This window comes from Temnothorax longispinosus, chromosome 4, assembly GCF_030848805.1.
Source record: "Temnothorax longispinosus isolate EJ_2023e chromosome 4, Tlon_JGU_v1, whole genome shotgun sequence".
Classification (NCBI taxonomy): Eukaryota; Metazoa; Arthropoda; class Insecta; order Hymenoptera; family Formicidae; genus Temnothorax; species Temnothorax longispinosus.
In genome coordinates, this window is record NC_092361.1 from 22,761,139 (window position 1) to 22,778,547 (window position 17,409).

At 37.1% G+C, this 17,409-nt stretch overlaps 1 protein-coding gene across 2 annotated transcripts in view; it reads left to right on the forward strand.

Annotated features, from left to right (window-relative positions):
• The first annotated feature begins 9,069 nt into the window (after nt 1-9,069).
• The window catches only part of LOC139811374 (homeobox protein abdominal-A homolog), a 31,567-nt gene continuing 23,227 nt past the window's right edge, over nt 9,070-17,409 (forward strand). Inside the window, exons 1-2 of one of the 2 annotated variants that reach the window (XM_071775638.1) lie at nt 9,070-10,982; nt 14,827-14,859. In XM_071775638.1, the coding sequence (XP_071631739.1) occupies nt 10,232-10,982; nt 14,827-14,859 (784 nt within the window). In that variant the 5' untranslated portion in view covers nt 9,070-10,231. The remainder of the gene's footprint in view (nt 10,983-14,826; nt 14,860-17,409) is intronic. The other variant, XM_071775639.1, reaches the window with a different exon arrangement.

A 17,409-nucleotide genomic window follows, 5' to 3' on the forward strand; every position in this document is an offset into this window, starting at 1 on the left:
TTTCCTTTCTGGTAAAAATTAAATTTATAACTACAATATTTATTAATAATTTGAAGCGGTATAACTTTTTAGTAGCGATCTGAATATAGCGGACATTTTTTAACGGTGCGAAATTAAGTATCGTTACTCATACGAATCGCGAGAAGTAGAAGACACGTTTATAGCGTCTTGCATTTATTGCCAACAATGAGCATACTTATGTGAACGCGTATGGGTACATGTGACAGTCAACAATTTACATCTAATGAATAACTTCTTAAAAAGCAAGGAATAACAAAATACATAATGTGTAAAAGCCACGGAATTTTTAACTCTTAACAAATATATTAAAATTTATATTAAAACTAAAAGTTTCGTTTATGTTAAAATATGTATGTGCAAATTGCTTTTAAGTGTATCGTTTCAATACTGGACCAATGAAAAAAATATCAAAAAGCGAGAAACATCTTATCTTCGACGTACTGAAAGTGTACTGATAGAGAACAAGGTTTGACATTGAGATGATAACGTAGCTTTAAAAATGTACAAACTTTAAATTTTTCGTCAAGTTTTTTATGTACGAATATACATTTTTTATAAAATTGAAGATTTATGTCACATCATAATGCTATCGTTATCGTCATCCGATTATGTTTGAGTTTTGTGGGTAATCGCAGATATGAAGAGCGAAGCTTCTTATACGCACATATGTTTTTTATTATTTTATAATTAAAATTTGTTTATTCGTGTGTTACGACAGTGAGAAACGAAACAAAATACATTCTATACGGTTTTCTAGATTATTTTTTTCTAACGCCACTCTGGCGACATTTGGGAGAACTATTTATCTCTGAGGGTATATACCTTAGATTTTCACGAAAACTACGGGGTACAGGAGTAAGGGAGGATTTTGCCAATCGAATCCTGTTTGATCGGCCGGTCCTGTGGTGGAGCTTGAAAACACGACAGAGAAGGGTGCGTATGGTGAGAATAGTTTCTCTACCCCACGCCAGGTGACGCCAATCTAACACACTGTTTTCGCAATCTCTCACTGCTCAATAAAAGTATTTTACTCTTCTCTTTTTTAATTAATTTTTATTTTAATTAGAGACGGAAATATTTATAATTTTTATATATATGTTGAGAATATCTAAAATATATAGAATGAGTTTGTAAATAAAATTATACACATAATATGAAGATATAGAAGATACTTAGTATCAAACTCAATTTGTAAGTTATAAAGAGGAATATATTTGTGTTGTATTTATTATATTCACATGTAATTATAAATAAATAATACAATATTACAGACAGGTATTATTAATGGTTAAGTTAATAAATGACTTGATTGAAATTTATTTGATCAAAATCTTTGTTTGTAATACGGCAAATTCACTTGTAATTACATATTCTGCAGATTATTATAACATAGGAAATATAAATAAAAAGGAGCGTTTTTATAGCTCATCATAAGTAGGAAGAGAGACCATTGCCGCAGGATTATTGATTTTCAAAAGCTGAACTTCGCTCACCTCCGTCTTCGCGCCACCCTCTCGCGAACAAAGTATCTATTGGAATTTCTGCTTTACTTAAAATTATTTGTTTAAATACTTTTTCTATAAATACAGAAGATATCAATGTACTTTTGATTGTACAATGACGACGACGTATCGCAACACATATTAAACATATTAATTACATAGATAACATTAAACGGATGTAAAAATCAAATTATGTCGGACGGGACTCTAAAATACTTTCGGGCTCAGTTACGACCGAACGCGAAGCGATTAATAAAACTTGCAGCACAACCTCGGCCCGCGGTTTACGAACTCTACGGCCCAATAAATTTCCTATAACGCATCTCTCAGCCACCGAAAGCGCGCTGTTGCATCTCGACGATCTCGACATTGGTATCCATTATCGTGCGGCTCGAAATGAAAATCAAAAAGCCGTCCAAAGCGAAATGTGCGCGACAAGAGCGTGTTTACTCCGTTAGATGTGAACTCTCATAATGGCGTTGCGGAATCTCGTAGGAGCGTCGTTTTCTTTGATATCACTGTGCCAGGCGTCGCGATTGTATAAGCGAAACTATAAACTCGTGTCTTAATTTTGCCCATCGATTCTTATCACCTCGAGTAATAAACGAACGACTGGAGGGCAAAATTGGAGATAAAATTACATCGTATAGAGAATTTTAATCGTTACCATCGTCGCCATCGTACGATCGGATGGCGATGCGCGATAAGAAAACGGAATTTGTTCTTGCGAATATTTCTCTCACTAAAAGCTCTTGTAGTGTCCGCCGGGTTATTTTGGATTATAACTGCAGTGCGACTAATGAATAACCGAACGAAGATGTCTTGATAAGACTTCTTAGTCTCCTATATTTTTATATTAATTATATTAATATTGTACTTATATTGGTATAATCATTAGGCTCTCTTATAAAATTATCCGAGATTGTGAATTTTTAACTTGTCTTTTAAATGGCAAATTTAATATTCACGCAAACGCTTTTCAAAAAGAAAAAAATCGTGTTTCGATGATCCGAAAGCAGGGAACGAACTTTTTGAGAAAGATATAAGTTGCGGCGTAGCGAGCAAAATTTGCGATATTAAGAAGGGCGTGAACTTCGCGGCAGGACGAAAAAGAGGAGCGACAGGAGAGAGAGCCAGTGACCGCGTTTAGGGGCGACGGGGAGGACAGCGAGGGGGCAGCGGGAGAGAATCCGAGATGGCCGGACGAGAACGTTCTCTGGAGCAAGAAATCGGGGGAATGTTGCCCAGTTTAACCGGCAGTCGGCGGTAAAAGTGAAGTGGGGGTGTACCCACGCGCATGCACGCTTCCCGACCGGGCATTTTATGTTTTGATGGTGCAATAAACCGCCGTAAAGCAGCAGTAAAACGCATCGAGTCACAAGTCCGACCGTTTTGCCCCGCTCCTTTCGCGACGCTTCGCCTCTCTCGGCTCCTCTCGCTCTCGCCCATCGGTTGTCTCTCGTTTCCTCTCGCTTTTCCTCGTTCCTTCCTCAGCAGATGTCGTTAAGAGGCCCGCCCCGTTCGCGGGCGCTGTCACTGTCACACGCCTGTTCGCTCACTCGTCCTGCACGTTCCGGACCTTCCGCACATCATTACGTCACTAACGTCGCGGTTGTCAGACGATCGGTCGGCTGTCACGTGCTTCGCGGTCGACTCTTCGGCGTCGTGTGCGCTGCTTCGTGATTAGCACTTTGTAAGAAGGTGTGTGGTTCACCACGCGAACTGCAAGACAAGAATGATGAGACTAAAGTTTTCCCATACTTCGCGCTTCCCATACGTCACCCTATTATCGAGCCAGATTGCTTGAGAAAATGAAGCGATTAATTCTCGCGCGATTTGAACCGATGAAATAATTATTATTATTGTGTGACGGTATCTGTCGAGATTAAAGAATGGAATAAAATTTATCTCTCACCTCATATTGTTATATTACTACTTTAGTACGTATTTTTCATTGTTGCAATAATTATGACGTGTAATTAACAATTAATGTAACGACATCTGTTTAGTATTAAAAGTAAATGCAATATTTATTATTTTTATATCTGAATCGTCGACAATTGCATCACGAAACTACTTAGATTCTTGAATTTATTGGTAAACATTGGACACTTCTAAATACTACACAATAATCTATTTCTTATAAAAAATTAAAAAATCGACGCACTAGTACATACTGTATTTACTAATTATTTAATTGCTAATTATTTGTAAATGTATATTCTATAAGGAAGATCTATAAGGAAGATATTGATTCTTATTGACACTATATATCGATTAAAGGTTTTATATCTCCACATTTAATTATACGATTATTACAGTTTAATTTACTTAACACGATTTTAGTCACTGCTTAAAAAGTGTTGCTGTCTATATAACGTTTATTATTATTATTATTGTAAGAGTTTATCAAGGAAATGCATCGTTGATAGCGATTTAATTAAGTAAACCAGTAATTAGTGCTTCGAGGAACATCAAAGGTAGGAAGACTTTTAGTGCTTATTGCTCTGAGAAAAACTTGCGTTCGCAATAAACCTAATGACAACTTAATGATTCCCACATTTCTGATATCGGCAGCGTGTGGAGCCTCATAAGCGATGTCTACACTTATGGAGTAAATATGTGTATATCTTATGTAATTTAAACGTTTTGTTACGTAAAACACTCGAACAAAAAGTGCGCCAATTTATACGTCAACATTTTACACGATCAATTAAATTTATAAGTTTTGGAAGAGCATACAATATGTAATTTGCCATTATTTTCTTTCTCGTTTATAAATTTTACATTCTTTCTTTATATCGTGTCTGTACAAAATTATCGACTATATAGGACATCTTATTTTTGCAATCGCTTACATCAGTCCCCAGCGATAATGAATAAATGATGCCATCAAATATATACGTAATGTCTTATAGGTGGAGCCTCAGCATTTATCTTCTTTATTTTTCTTTCATATTTCTCTCTCTCTCTCTCTCTCTCTCTCTCTCTCTCTCTCTCTCTCTCTCAATGAGACGAAGAGAGAGAAGCATCTTATTCGCGAGCAAAACTTATACAAGTTTGTCTAAAGTGATAAGTAGCGGATATACATTTTCAGAAATATTTATTTATATTTTATTAATAAAGTTCACTGATAATAATTTATCGTCTAATTTATCTTCCAACTATTGAAATCACGAATCACAATTGGAGCGGCTAAGAAAAACTTTAGTCACGAATTAATGAGTATTCCACCAGTAATATTATGTTATATTATATTTTTATATTATGTACTGCATTTTCTCTTGTTTATGTGTATAATAAAATATAACTATGATCCGAAATCTATATCTCGATATAGAAAGAAAAATTAAATTATGTCAGATGTGTCATCCAGTATAAATTGCTGTGTGCAATTATTATACAATATTATAATTTTATGTACATTTGTATAATTAAAAAACTATCTAATAAATTCGTAAATTTCTCTCTAAATAAAATGTTAATTTGTCGCTGCACAAGCTCAATCGATAAGGCAGACAAGAGAACCTTGACCTTGGATTCTAGTAACTTTGATCTATGAAATTATAAAATTTATCAGCTATCAGTTCTCCTTCATTATTTTTTACTCTCAGTTATTAATACAATTATTATTATACATTTATGCATATTAATTATATCTGCCTGCAAAGAGAATTTTATCGCACAATTATACATGATATAAATGAAATTATATAATTCTTATGCAAAACTTATGATGGCCTTATGAAAGCCTACGATCATTTTATATTACATTAATTCCTCTTCTGTATAAATTTGTCTCTAATATAAATCTCTGTCTATATCTTGATTTGCACATCGATCTAAGTGGTTTCTAGGAGATTTTGATATCCCGAGCCTTAACATCGTTTGTCGAGGCAAAATATATCGGTACACAGCCGAGGGTTCGCGAATTGCTTTTATCTTCCCGGAGATGGCGCACTAGGTGCTCTTCCCCAATCGCTAGGGCGTCTCCCCGGAATGGGTTCCAGGATCAGCACCCACCGACCGCCGCCCAATTTCTCTTTTTTGCGTCCCGACCCGCTGTCCTTCTCCTTCGTTCGCCAAAAAGTGTCTCGAGCGAATTCGCTGAAGGACGCGACGTGTGTCCAGCGAGTCTCCGGCAGAGCGATACGTTCCATGTTTCAGGCGAGGGACGCAGATCGCCTCTTTTTATCCCCTTATACACCTTACCGCGGACACACACACACCCACGTACACACATACAGATTTTTACCTTTCTCCATCTCTCTTGTAGCTTCGCGCGTCTTGACGTGGTTGCAATTTATATACCGTGGTGTCTGAGACAGGTACATGCGTGTCTTCGTCGGAGAGGACTGAGGACACCGCATGTGTGCCCACACGTTCACTCCCGTGTGGGTGTTACATCTGTATGTGTATATGTTTATGTACGTGCGTGTTACTCTGAGAGCTCTTGTGTTCGTGCCTTATCCAGTCGAGCAAAGACGTTGAGATCCGACAAGCGATCGTTGATATAATTGGACCGGTCGGACTGTACTGGTCAGTTTTCTGGGATTACATTCTTGAAACCCCTTTGTCTCAACTCATCACCCGCGATCGTACTACCAGCTGAAGAATGTATCAGTTGCGCTTTATGAGATTACGTTCGTCCTACGATGAGTTTGATATTTTAAGAAATTACTTATAAGTAACGAAAGGAAAAGCACGGGTATCAACAAAAAATAACAAAAACTGTTTAATATTCTTTAAGTTTGATGAATGAAATTAGTAATCGTTAATTATCTACAATTTATTCATCTAATACATAAAATCACTCACATGCCTCGCCATAATGATTAAATTGTAGTAAAAAAAGCTTTCTCTTTATTTCACAAAAAAGTGAATTCTTTAAAGATCTGTAACATATTTGCATATTTTGCGTTATTTCAATATCAATATCAGGAAGATAATTAGAAAATCAAGTGTAGCAAGCTCGATATAAAGAAATAAAGTATGAACATATAGACATTAATTTAAAATACATTTAATGACGCTAAATTATGTGTTTATTTCTTTTTAATAGCCACGATGACTATTGATTACATAATTAATTATTTAGCCGAGATATTCGCGTAAGCACTTTTTGTGATTTATCTTATTGATCCATCGTCCAGACACAAAGAACTGCAGACATTCATTACTATACATAAAAGCCATATTGCGAACAGCCAAATAGACGATATTTTAAACGACAAAGGGCGTAATAGCGAATACATTTATCTCCGTATATTATATCCAAAAATATATATAAATATTTATATCCCAATTCATATTTTATATCAGACTGACTATATATTTTATTTTTTATTTTTTTTTCCAATATCTTCTGTTTATCAGAAATAATATTTTCTGAATTTGGTTTCAGAAAGCAGGATTTGCATGACCAGCCAGTCAACACTTCATATGGTAAGTGCTTATTATTAGTGTTGTATTGCTTGCTAGTTTTTCATAAACTCTCATAACTAAAGTCATTATTCAATTTATATAACATTCAAATGAATTGCACAAATTCATGTGGATACTTCTGTGATAGGTAAGTACTTATAGTAACTTAAATAGAATTTGAAATATGTACAATAATGTTTTGTGTTCGTGATTAACGAATACGAAAAGGACTTGCGAGATGATCAGAATTATAATTTATATCTTATTATAATGAAAAGTAGTTAAATGTTCTAACTACTATAAATTGCATAAAATTCTTGAAATTCTTAATTATAAATTATTGTCTTTTTCTCATTTACATGTGTAATGCCGAAAGAATATTTTTATAAATTCTAAAAACAAATATTTTATATCTTGAGATACAACCCACGATAAACAGCAATTTTTGAATTTTAATTTAAATCTTTTTAAACAAATTGATCAGAAGGTGGCTAATAATTAAAGCAATACGATAATTATGTGATAAATACGTTTTCTATTAGACAAAAGTGTTTCAAGCGTATGAAGTTTACCAACAAAATGGGGTGTGTAAAATGAGCTGTCCATCGTAAGAAACGCCGGAATCCAGGCTGTAAGTTTTACCCGCCCTCTGCACCTTACTACCTTCACGTGCGATATTCCCTGTACACCTTCTATCACGGTATTCGCCACCGACGTAAGCCGCTCCCTCTCGCAAGCCGCGTCACCCCTCGCCCGCGCCGCCATTCTCACATAGAAATGCCGCCGCGATATCCCAACCGGGACGAGTTCAGTGGTTTCCAAAAGTCGACGAGTCGACGATTCGACGGTGGCCGAATCGCGCCAGTTTCTGCAATACTTGGCGAAAGCAGCCGTAAGAGAGAAAGAGAGAAAAAGAGAGAAAGCAAGAGACAGAGAGAGAAAGAGAGAGGATGGAGGGGGAAGTAGGAAAGGCGTGAATCGAATGTTTTTGACAGAGATTTGAAATTGTGCATACTCTCTATGGATTGAGAGAGGCAATTACCTAAAGTGCCTTTTCTTATCTTGCATTAGTGACCTAATGCAATAACTATTCATAATACTCTCTGTTCATAATTTTGTTACGAGGAAACATAAAGCAAAGAATGAAATATGCAAGTCATTTTTTAACGAAATGTGCTGCTTTTATAAGTCTTAATGATAACTCATAATCGCATTCAGTACGACAAAAAGAGAATCGTTTTGAAATTGAATTCTTGATTAATGATACATTTGCTCATTATATACATTTTATTGCTCGATAAATCACACAAACATGAAACAAATATAAAATAAAAATATATATGTTAGTGACATACATATAAACAGAAAAAAAACGATTTAGGTAATATAGAAAATAACAAGTCTTCAGATAAAAATTTCATGTAATTATTTACGGAAATGGATAGATAGAATTATTTTGTCTGATATGTATGTCGTGCTTTGCCATCGAATAAATGAAATTTATAACTGAATAACTAAATGAAAACTTGATATATTTGCCAAGGTCTACTGCTTAAGACATTATAATCGTCATCATATACACTGAATTATTAAATGGAAACAAAAAATAAAAAGAAACCTACCCCAAAACAATTTGAAAAATATTCTAATAAAAAATAATACCATTGCAAGGATAAGAAAACTAATAAAAAAATTGGAAGTGTATATAGAAATACATTGGAGATTCGAGATTTAATGGTTGTACTTTTGTATTAAAAAGAAAGTCTTAGGACTAAATGCAGACTGAATAGGAAACAAGTAATGTGTACGAAGCAGAAATTCGAAAAAGTGCTGCCTTGTGGAGATACAAAAAAAAAAGAAAAATAATTTCGGTGAGGAGGACGGAGGTAGAGTAAAAACGAGATAAAAAGAATGCACTCAAATGAGAGATAGAGAGAGAAAAAAGAGGGAGAAAGAGAGAAAGAGAGAGATGAAGGAAGAGAAAGACAAATGGAGAAACCTAGAGAAGGACAGAAAATACCGTGTGAGACGTTGAAACGTTGCAGGGTATAAGGCAACGTGGAGAGCACGACTGCACTGGCGAGAGGCGAACGTACGGAACGTCGGGCGGACGGAGCACGCCGGGTATAGCGACGAGCGAGAGGAAGCGAGAGGTGTCCGAAGTCCAAGTGAGGGAAGAGAGCACGAGGTATAGCCGAAAGCGAGGATCGGAGCGAGAGGAAGAGCCGCCGGAGAAAGAGATCCATTCATCTTGGCGCGCCTAGCACGGGCGCGATTGGTCCGCCTCGGGTAAGGCCGCGCCACGATTGGCCGACTCTGTTTACCAGCTGGGTACTCCGGCGCGGCGCGCTCCAGACTCATAGAACGGAGAGGGGGGAAACAGAACGGAGAGACAAGCGGCGCCATTATTGTAAGGGGTTACATTTAGCTGGCCGTGGGTTGTAGTACGCGGCGTTCGGGATAGGGGGCTATAGTACCTTCATGCATGGCCCATAAAGGATTCGTCGACTATCCGAGAAGTACGCAAGAAACGGCTTCTAACACCTGACAGGGGCCACGCTCTTCTCTTCTCTCTCCTCGTGCCGTCGCCGGGTTCACCGTCGCCCAATTTCCTGAGCCGGGGACCACGATTGGGTGGGCCCGGCGTGAAGAAGGACCCGCCGCTTTATCGCCCGATTTTTACTCCGATATACGGATGGATTCGTAATCGGGAAAGGCGCGATATTACTCCGAGCGCAGGAATTGTACCGTCGCGAACGCGAGGATTCCGCGATTCCGCGATCCCGCGTGGTACTCGTGCGAATCCCGTGATCGAGAAGGAGGGACATGTCATTTGCCATCGCGGATGGTCGGTGATTCGTGGTCAGTCGTCCCTGGTGACCGCATCCCGCCGCGTTCGGTATTGTTATTGTGATAATGTGCTGAGTTGCGTAAGTGGCAGTAAAAGTGGACAAGTTGATTGCCGATAGGGGAAGCGATAGTGGACCCGGAAAGCGATAAAGCGATAAAGCGACAAAGCGGAACGGAAAAGGATTTCCAGGCGCGTGCGGCGAAGAAAAAGTGCGCGCGTTCACCGGCGTTTATCAGGGTTCACCAGCGTTTATCCGAGGGACCCCCGAGTGTTGTCCGTGATCCGTGATCCGTGCGAAGACGGATTACGCGCGCGACGATGAGGCAGCAGCCGGTGGACGTGTCGCCACGGTGTCGGTGTTGAGACACTAGTCCCGGTCGTCCGGCCCGGGCGTGTCTTCGGCATCGGGTCCACATCGGCACCGACAGGCGATATGAGTACGAAATTCATAATTGATAGTATGCTACCAGCTAAGTACCAACAATTTCATCCGCAACAGTTATTCTCAAGCGCGACTCCAGGTACCATTCAGGCGTGCACGACGAGTCCGGCCACCGCGAGCCTAGAATCGAGTTTATCCGCGGCTGCCGTAGCGGCCGCGGCAGTCAATTACGCGCATCAGCACAATTCGCCGAGCCCGACGGGTTCGAGTCCCCAGCACTCGGGAAGTTCCGCATCCACGTCACCGGCGGCACGCACGACATCCAGCATGTATCCGTACGTGTCCGCCGCCGCGGCGCATCATCATCATCAGCAGCAGCAGGCGGTCGCGGCCGCCGCGTTCGGCGCCACGTCCAGCATGGTGCCCGGCTTCGGGTCCACGGCGGCGTCCAGCGCTGCCCTGGCCGCCGCCGCCGCCGTGGACGCCGCCGCCGGCGACAAGTCCTGCCGTTACACAGCTAGTCTGACCGGCAATGTCACCCCTGCGTCGGCCGATCCCATGGTTAACTATACCCTAGGCCACCATCATCAGAACGGCGCTACGCCCGGTAGCCTCGTCTCGTCCGCGTCCGCATCCTCGGCCGTGTCGGCCGCCTCGGCGTCCATGGCAGCGGCGGCACAGTTCTACCATCAAGCGGCTGCCGCATCGGCCGTTGTCGACCCTTTGACGTCCTGCCAACAACCCACCACCGGTCAACCCGGGATCTCGGACATACCTCGGTATCCGTGGATGTCGATTACCGGTGAGTCTTTCTTGGATGTCGTTCAATTTGCATTTTTTACGGTTTTTTTTTTTACATTTCTTTTTTTACCTTTCTATCATTGCTGACTATTGTTGAACGACGATACGCGTGAGCGATGTGATGCATCATGGCGATGGCGATCATCACGGTTTTATCATCGTAATTGCTTGTCTGTTATGGGTGATGGCTTTTAGTAAAAAAAATTATGCTTTACAAAACATATTTTAGACACGTTTTATCAAACCAAATATTTCTTCATAGTTATATTATTAAATAGACAATTGCTGTAACTACTTATAAATCTAAATATAATTGTTAATATTTAATTTATATCTTGTTGACAAATGTTCATCTAGATTAATTATTTAAATGTAAAAATGGCGCACGAATCTATTTCTGCATTTTGATTTTTATATTTTTTATATTGCATGATTGAAAGAAAAAATACTTGAAGAATTATCGCATGAAACTTTCAGCATGATGCCGACAAAAAATATTAGATTTGTCTATCGCAATTTTAACCGAGTAATATAAAGAATGTAAATAACAAGACATATAAATAAAAAAACAATTAAAATTATTATAATTTCATTTTTATATTATCATTATTAGTTATTATTATACTTGTTAGAGGTATAGTAATATTTTTTTTTAATGCATAATTTATCCAATTTTATTTATAAAATTACATTGCAAAATATGAGCAAGATAGAAAATTACAGTTATGTAATCATCGATTTATTATTTTCATTTATATTTTAAATTTATTTAAAAGAGATTAAATTTATTATACATTTCTCTTTTTCAAATTACAATCTATTTTATATTAAATACGAATTGACAATGAAGGAAATGATAGAAACAACTGTTTTCTAGATTTCTATAATTTAGAGCGAACTGTATAATTAATGAAAGGCATGAATATATAAATATTGCATGCTTTCTCTGAAAAGAGCTAAATGCATTAATATTGTACACCGTATTATATTTCTTTTGCTTACATACGTTTTTGGTCAAGATTAATGATGTTAGAGAACTATGTACCAGCCATTTTATGATTTTACACGTATTAGAAACACATACATACGTGTACAAAATGTTTCTGAAATTAGGGTAGCTTTAAGAGCATATTATATGATTGTAAGGATGAAGCAGGGTCATATGAATATAGAAGTGGCTCTCCTTACGTTTAATATTAATATACATTTGAGAAGGGCAAAGGAATTCTCTTATCTCTCTTAATATATCCACTATTTTAGAAATTACACAATACCATACCAACTTTGCTATGTGTTGCATTTGCAAATGTAGCAGCGCTGACGAAAATAATTTGCATTGTAATTTGAAATGTAACAAGCAATCTTCGAGGAATACACGGACGTAACAGCAACTTAAAGAATGCACTACACACGTTGGATTAGAGTTTCTGTTAAAAGCGCTGTTGTTGCCACGCGAAACTTGAAGTTATTCCGATGTCGTGCATAATACATCGTACGTGTGCCTTGTCGAAGAGAGTCTTTGTCTGCTGAGAGACGCGTTAGCTAGGACAAAGCGCCGACGGTATTTATTGTGTATATTTGCGGCGAACAACGTAGCGGCTGCGGGCCGACCTGTTGTTGCGTTCTTAACGTTGACTCGCTGATGCGAAAACTGCGCATTTTTGCGCTAACGCGAAACGGCACGTTTCGTTGCTTTTTTTCGCGTTTGATATTGTTGTGACATTGTACTAACGGCGCACGAAATAACTCCGGAGAAGTTTGCGTGAAAAGGAGCCCCGTTGACTTCGTTGGAAGTGCGGTATAGAAGCCGACTAACTTGTCGATTCACAGTTCCCCTTGCGCACGAATAGCGTTTCTACGGTCACGGTTAGATTTATCCTCCTATAGGCATTTCGTTGAGACTTTAAACGTAAACTCCAATTGCAACAATCGCCGTATTTGTCACATTCAGACCGCGGTGCTGTCGTCACATGCAGCGTCGACTTAGCTAAATTCACGCGACGAATGAATTAAATGTACTGCCTTTCGCGCCAGTTTTAAGTTATTTACCATGTATTTACAATAAAATTTCTCGGAGAATTGGTTGCACGATCTTTCTCTCTTTCTTTTTCTTTCACTGTCTCTCTTTCTCTTTCTCTCACGTTATGCCAATGTATTTGCGTTAGCATGTAGTAATATAATACAAGGCATACACTCGCACGGAGCGGGGGATTGCGGAATATATTGCGATTAAGTTGTAATCTTTGAATATGCAAATTATTTTCCGAAGCCCGTTTCACTATCAACACGTTATAATAATACTTGACGTTAATGCATTAACTTTCCGTTTTACCAACTCGTGAGGTCCTGCATTATACCCGCCGCGAATGCGCGAATCATGATCGCGCCCGTGTAATTTCTAATGCTTGTGGCGATGATGCTGATTAGCGACATGAATCACAATTCCATATACCTTCCGCTGACTTATTATTATTATTACGCGTTTCTGTGAAGAGTAAATGATTCAAATTGGCCATTGGTCAACGGTCCTCGCAATATCAACTCCTGTTTACGTGAATGTTATCTAGAAAGCTAAATCGCTTTCATAAATTATACAGCGACTATCTCTTTGGTATAATTGATTTTCTCGATCATGACTTCCAGAATAATTTAATTTCACGTTCCTGTTATTTCAATGTGTTGTTTTATTCAATCTTGTAATGCTAGTTAAATTATCAATTGATATTTAATGTTGTCACTTCATATTTAAACTTCTCATAATATTTGTAACGTTATCTTTTACTTTGTAACGTTTTCGCACGTCTAAACGAACGGCAAAACAATTTGGTATTATTATTATTTGATATTCACGCTCTGCCGCGGTGAATTTTATTTATTCTTACGTTTACATTTGATATATTTCTAGCCTCTCTGAAGGGTTTACAGTTTTTTGAACACTTTTACTGTCGTATATCTATTCATGCGTCAATAAGTTTCTTATCTATTTTATGGGTATGTAAGAATAGTTTTATGTCTCTTGTGTGTGAAGAGAGGTGAATGATTCAGGCGACAATATAACGTGACGATTTTAGTTCTTTTAGCGAGGCTGCAATTGAATCAGCACGTCGACAATTTATGTCCATGTTTTTCCTTTTCAACAATTAATATTATTCCAAATATCGATGAATTTATTGAATTTTAATTTAATTGTGAATAACGAGACAGTTGTATGTGACAATGTAAATGTACATTTACATATTTATTAATTTCTATATTGTAAAGTAGTATATACGGTAAGAAGTGGTTCTTTCATAGATTATTTATTATTATATTAATACATATTAGTACATAGCGCATACGTTAATCGTGCAAATTTAGCTGATTTGAATATGTGTCAATACTTATCTCAACATTTTGATTTTTAATCTGGAAGGTCAATGGCAACTTCCAAGATTCTTACAAATTATTATGTGTCGGACCAACTTTATTTATTATCTAATCTTTGACATTGCAGAGCGTTCGTTTAATGTTTTCTTTTAACTTGTAAGATTGTAAGTGCGTTACGTAGTTTCTTTCTTCGGACTTTCTGTTACTTTAATGTTTTGCGTTATATATGCCATTTTTAGTATTAATACATGCATTTGAATCATAATATCTTGCAAATTTATTATAATACGCTTAAGAAACGTGCTCTATGTCATGTTAGAAGCTTATCTCAAATGCATGCGTAGTTTTATAGCTTTAAACTGCGCATAAAGCTGATTCATATTATCTCACTTGACATCATAAGAAAGAAGGCAAAAGATAATTGCCGAAGCGTTTGATAATTTTATACGAATGTTTTAATAAAATTTTTCATTTTCCAGATTGGATGAGTCCATTTGACAGAGTGGTGTGCGGTGAGTACGAATTATTGTTGTTAATTGGAATGCTTTTATACTATTATTGCCATTATTTACGTTATATATATAACATATATGTAAGATATATTCCATATTTCTGTAAATACTTAAAAAACGGATTTCACATGCACTCGAAATATTTTATTTTGAAAGAAAAATTTAACTTAGATTTAATTGTGATAAACGACATATCAATATGATTAACTGTAAATTAAGTGATTATATTTATATCAATTATGAAGAAAAGATAACTGTTTGAGGAGAAAAAAGATGATCTATTTTACATTATACATAAAATATTTTAACATACGGGTGGTAATCGATAAGTAATTTTAGTATGAGATCCACAGGCGTCGATCTCAAGGTTTGAAAAAGGCTGGCAGGGAAACGACCCTTCCTAAAGTTACGCTCCATATGCTAGTCACATTTCTCTCTTCAGTTTAATGTATCTATAGAGAAGGTACTTGTAGTTGAATGGAACATTATGGCTGTTTTCTTTTTTCTGAAAGCAATGATTTGTCCTTTCCCTTTTCGACGTTGACTTTATCCAGATACATCACGTATTGTATTTGCAAAACTAAAAGTACAAATAGCGTTTCCAAAAAGTTTCTTTTCTGTATGATTGTGCAATTATGATGCTGTCGATTAGTCGTAAGTTTAATGAATAGTTTGTCATCGGTCTATACGGAGATAAAAAATGATGTAATCCCAAGCGTGCCGAGGTGTCAAGGTCATCGTCGAGATCATTTACGTGAATCGCGCTACCGGGCGGCACACGCTAAGTCCTTACCCTATTCATTTATGTTAGTTGCGCATGCAAGAAGGACAGGTATATGGGCAACTACACCTGTCGTCACCGTGATAATGTTAGCCGCGAATAATCTCCATGACTATCTTTTATACGGCCACTTACGAGCCCACAATAGCGCAGTAAATACCGATTAGATAAAATTAAAACTTCGGCCGACGGCTTTTATCGCGATGGTTTGTTTACATCAGACGGATCATAATTTCAAAATAGGCATTGGCGATCACTGTACGAAGTTTCCCTACTGTGCAGACGGAATGCTTAGTCCGGTAGGAAATTACATTCCGATATACTCAAACGGAATATATCTATTTCTGTACATATATATGCAATCGGTCGATGAATCAGAATACACGTTCGCCGTTATACGTTTATACGTCCAGCTGTTTCTTGCTAATCGCGCGCATTGGCAATCTGCATGTATTTCAAGTTACGCTATTACAAGCAAGTTGGAACTTGATTGTAATATTTTATTAATATCAGTTAACAAATTCAATATATTTTATTTTGTACCAATAATTATATTAGCGAATAAAATATAATAAAAAAATAATATAATTTTGAAGCGATTAAATAATAATACATGCAAGATAATAGAAAGGAGTAGAAATAATTAAACTATTAAAAATTAAAATCATATATCAGTAAATATATATTATAAATTAGGTGTTTTAAACCAAAATAGAAGATCGTGAATAACGCGCCATTCTTTTATGAAAAGTAATCTGAATACCTATAGATTCATTCCGTTAAAAAATTTACTTGGTTTCCTAACTTTAATTAACTGTAGTTAAATTTATTGTCGTGGCGCATTGGTATATCGATGAATGCCTTCTCGTTTCTCACGCGAGAGGAAAGAAATTTACGGACAGTATATAGACACTTTGTATTTAACACTTTGTATATAACACTGTTATATTTATCGCATGTGTTTTAAATTCAATTCATGTGCTCGTGAACCCTCTTTTTTCACTTTCAGCTAAACTCGTCGTTGTTTTCACATTGATTCAGTATATGATTAATACATGAATTTGCTACGCTCCGAGATTTAGAATCAGCTTTTTTTGGAACTTGTGTGTCCTTCGAGATCATCTCCGCGTATCTCATTAAAATTTCTAACATTTGGAGATACAGAGTATCCTGTAAATTGTGATAAAAAAGAGAATGGCCAAACGAAATCACATATTATCTTATTTATTATTCAATATTATCTTTTTCGCAAAGCACATAAAAAATTTATTCTTTTTTCTTTCCTTATTTTTTTATAATCATTTCCTTGCCAATTATATTATAATGTATCGAATATTATAAATAGTAGATTTAATTGCAATTTGTTTCTTTCATATGATGCGCATGACCGCAATGCGTATTTTCGAACATTATACTAACTAAAGAACATTAGATTCGATTGTGACAGGCTCTTTTTTTTTATCTACATCGATAATGTCGCGGATACGATAGAATAGCTCTACATTTTCACTTATAACTAATGCAAAAATTTTTTCGCGAACCACGATTATTTTGCGTTTGAGAACGAAATCCTAAGAACGCGAAAATTTTCGAGAATTTCGATCACGTTCAGCAGAAATTAAAATTATATGCCGACTAACGCGACACTGAATGTATTACCGTGGACGATGTACGAATTTCTAATCTGTCTCTGGTACGCGAATACGCGAGCATATTCTGACATTGGGGGTTCAGAGGCCTGCAAATGTCTAGCTGGATTACGGTGTGTA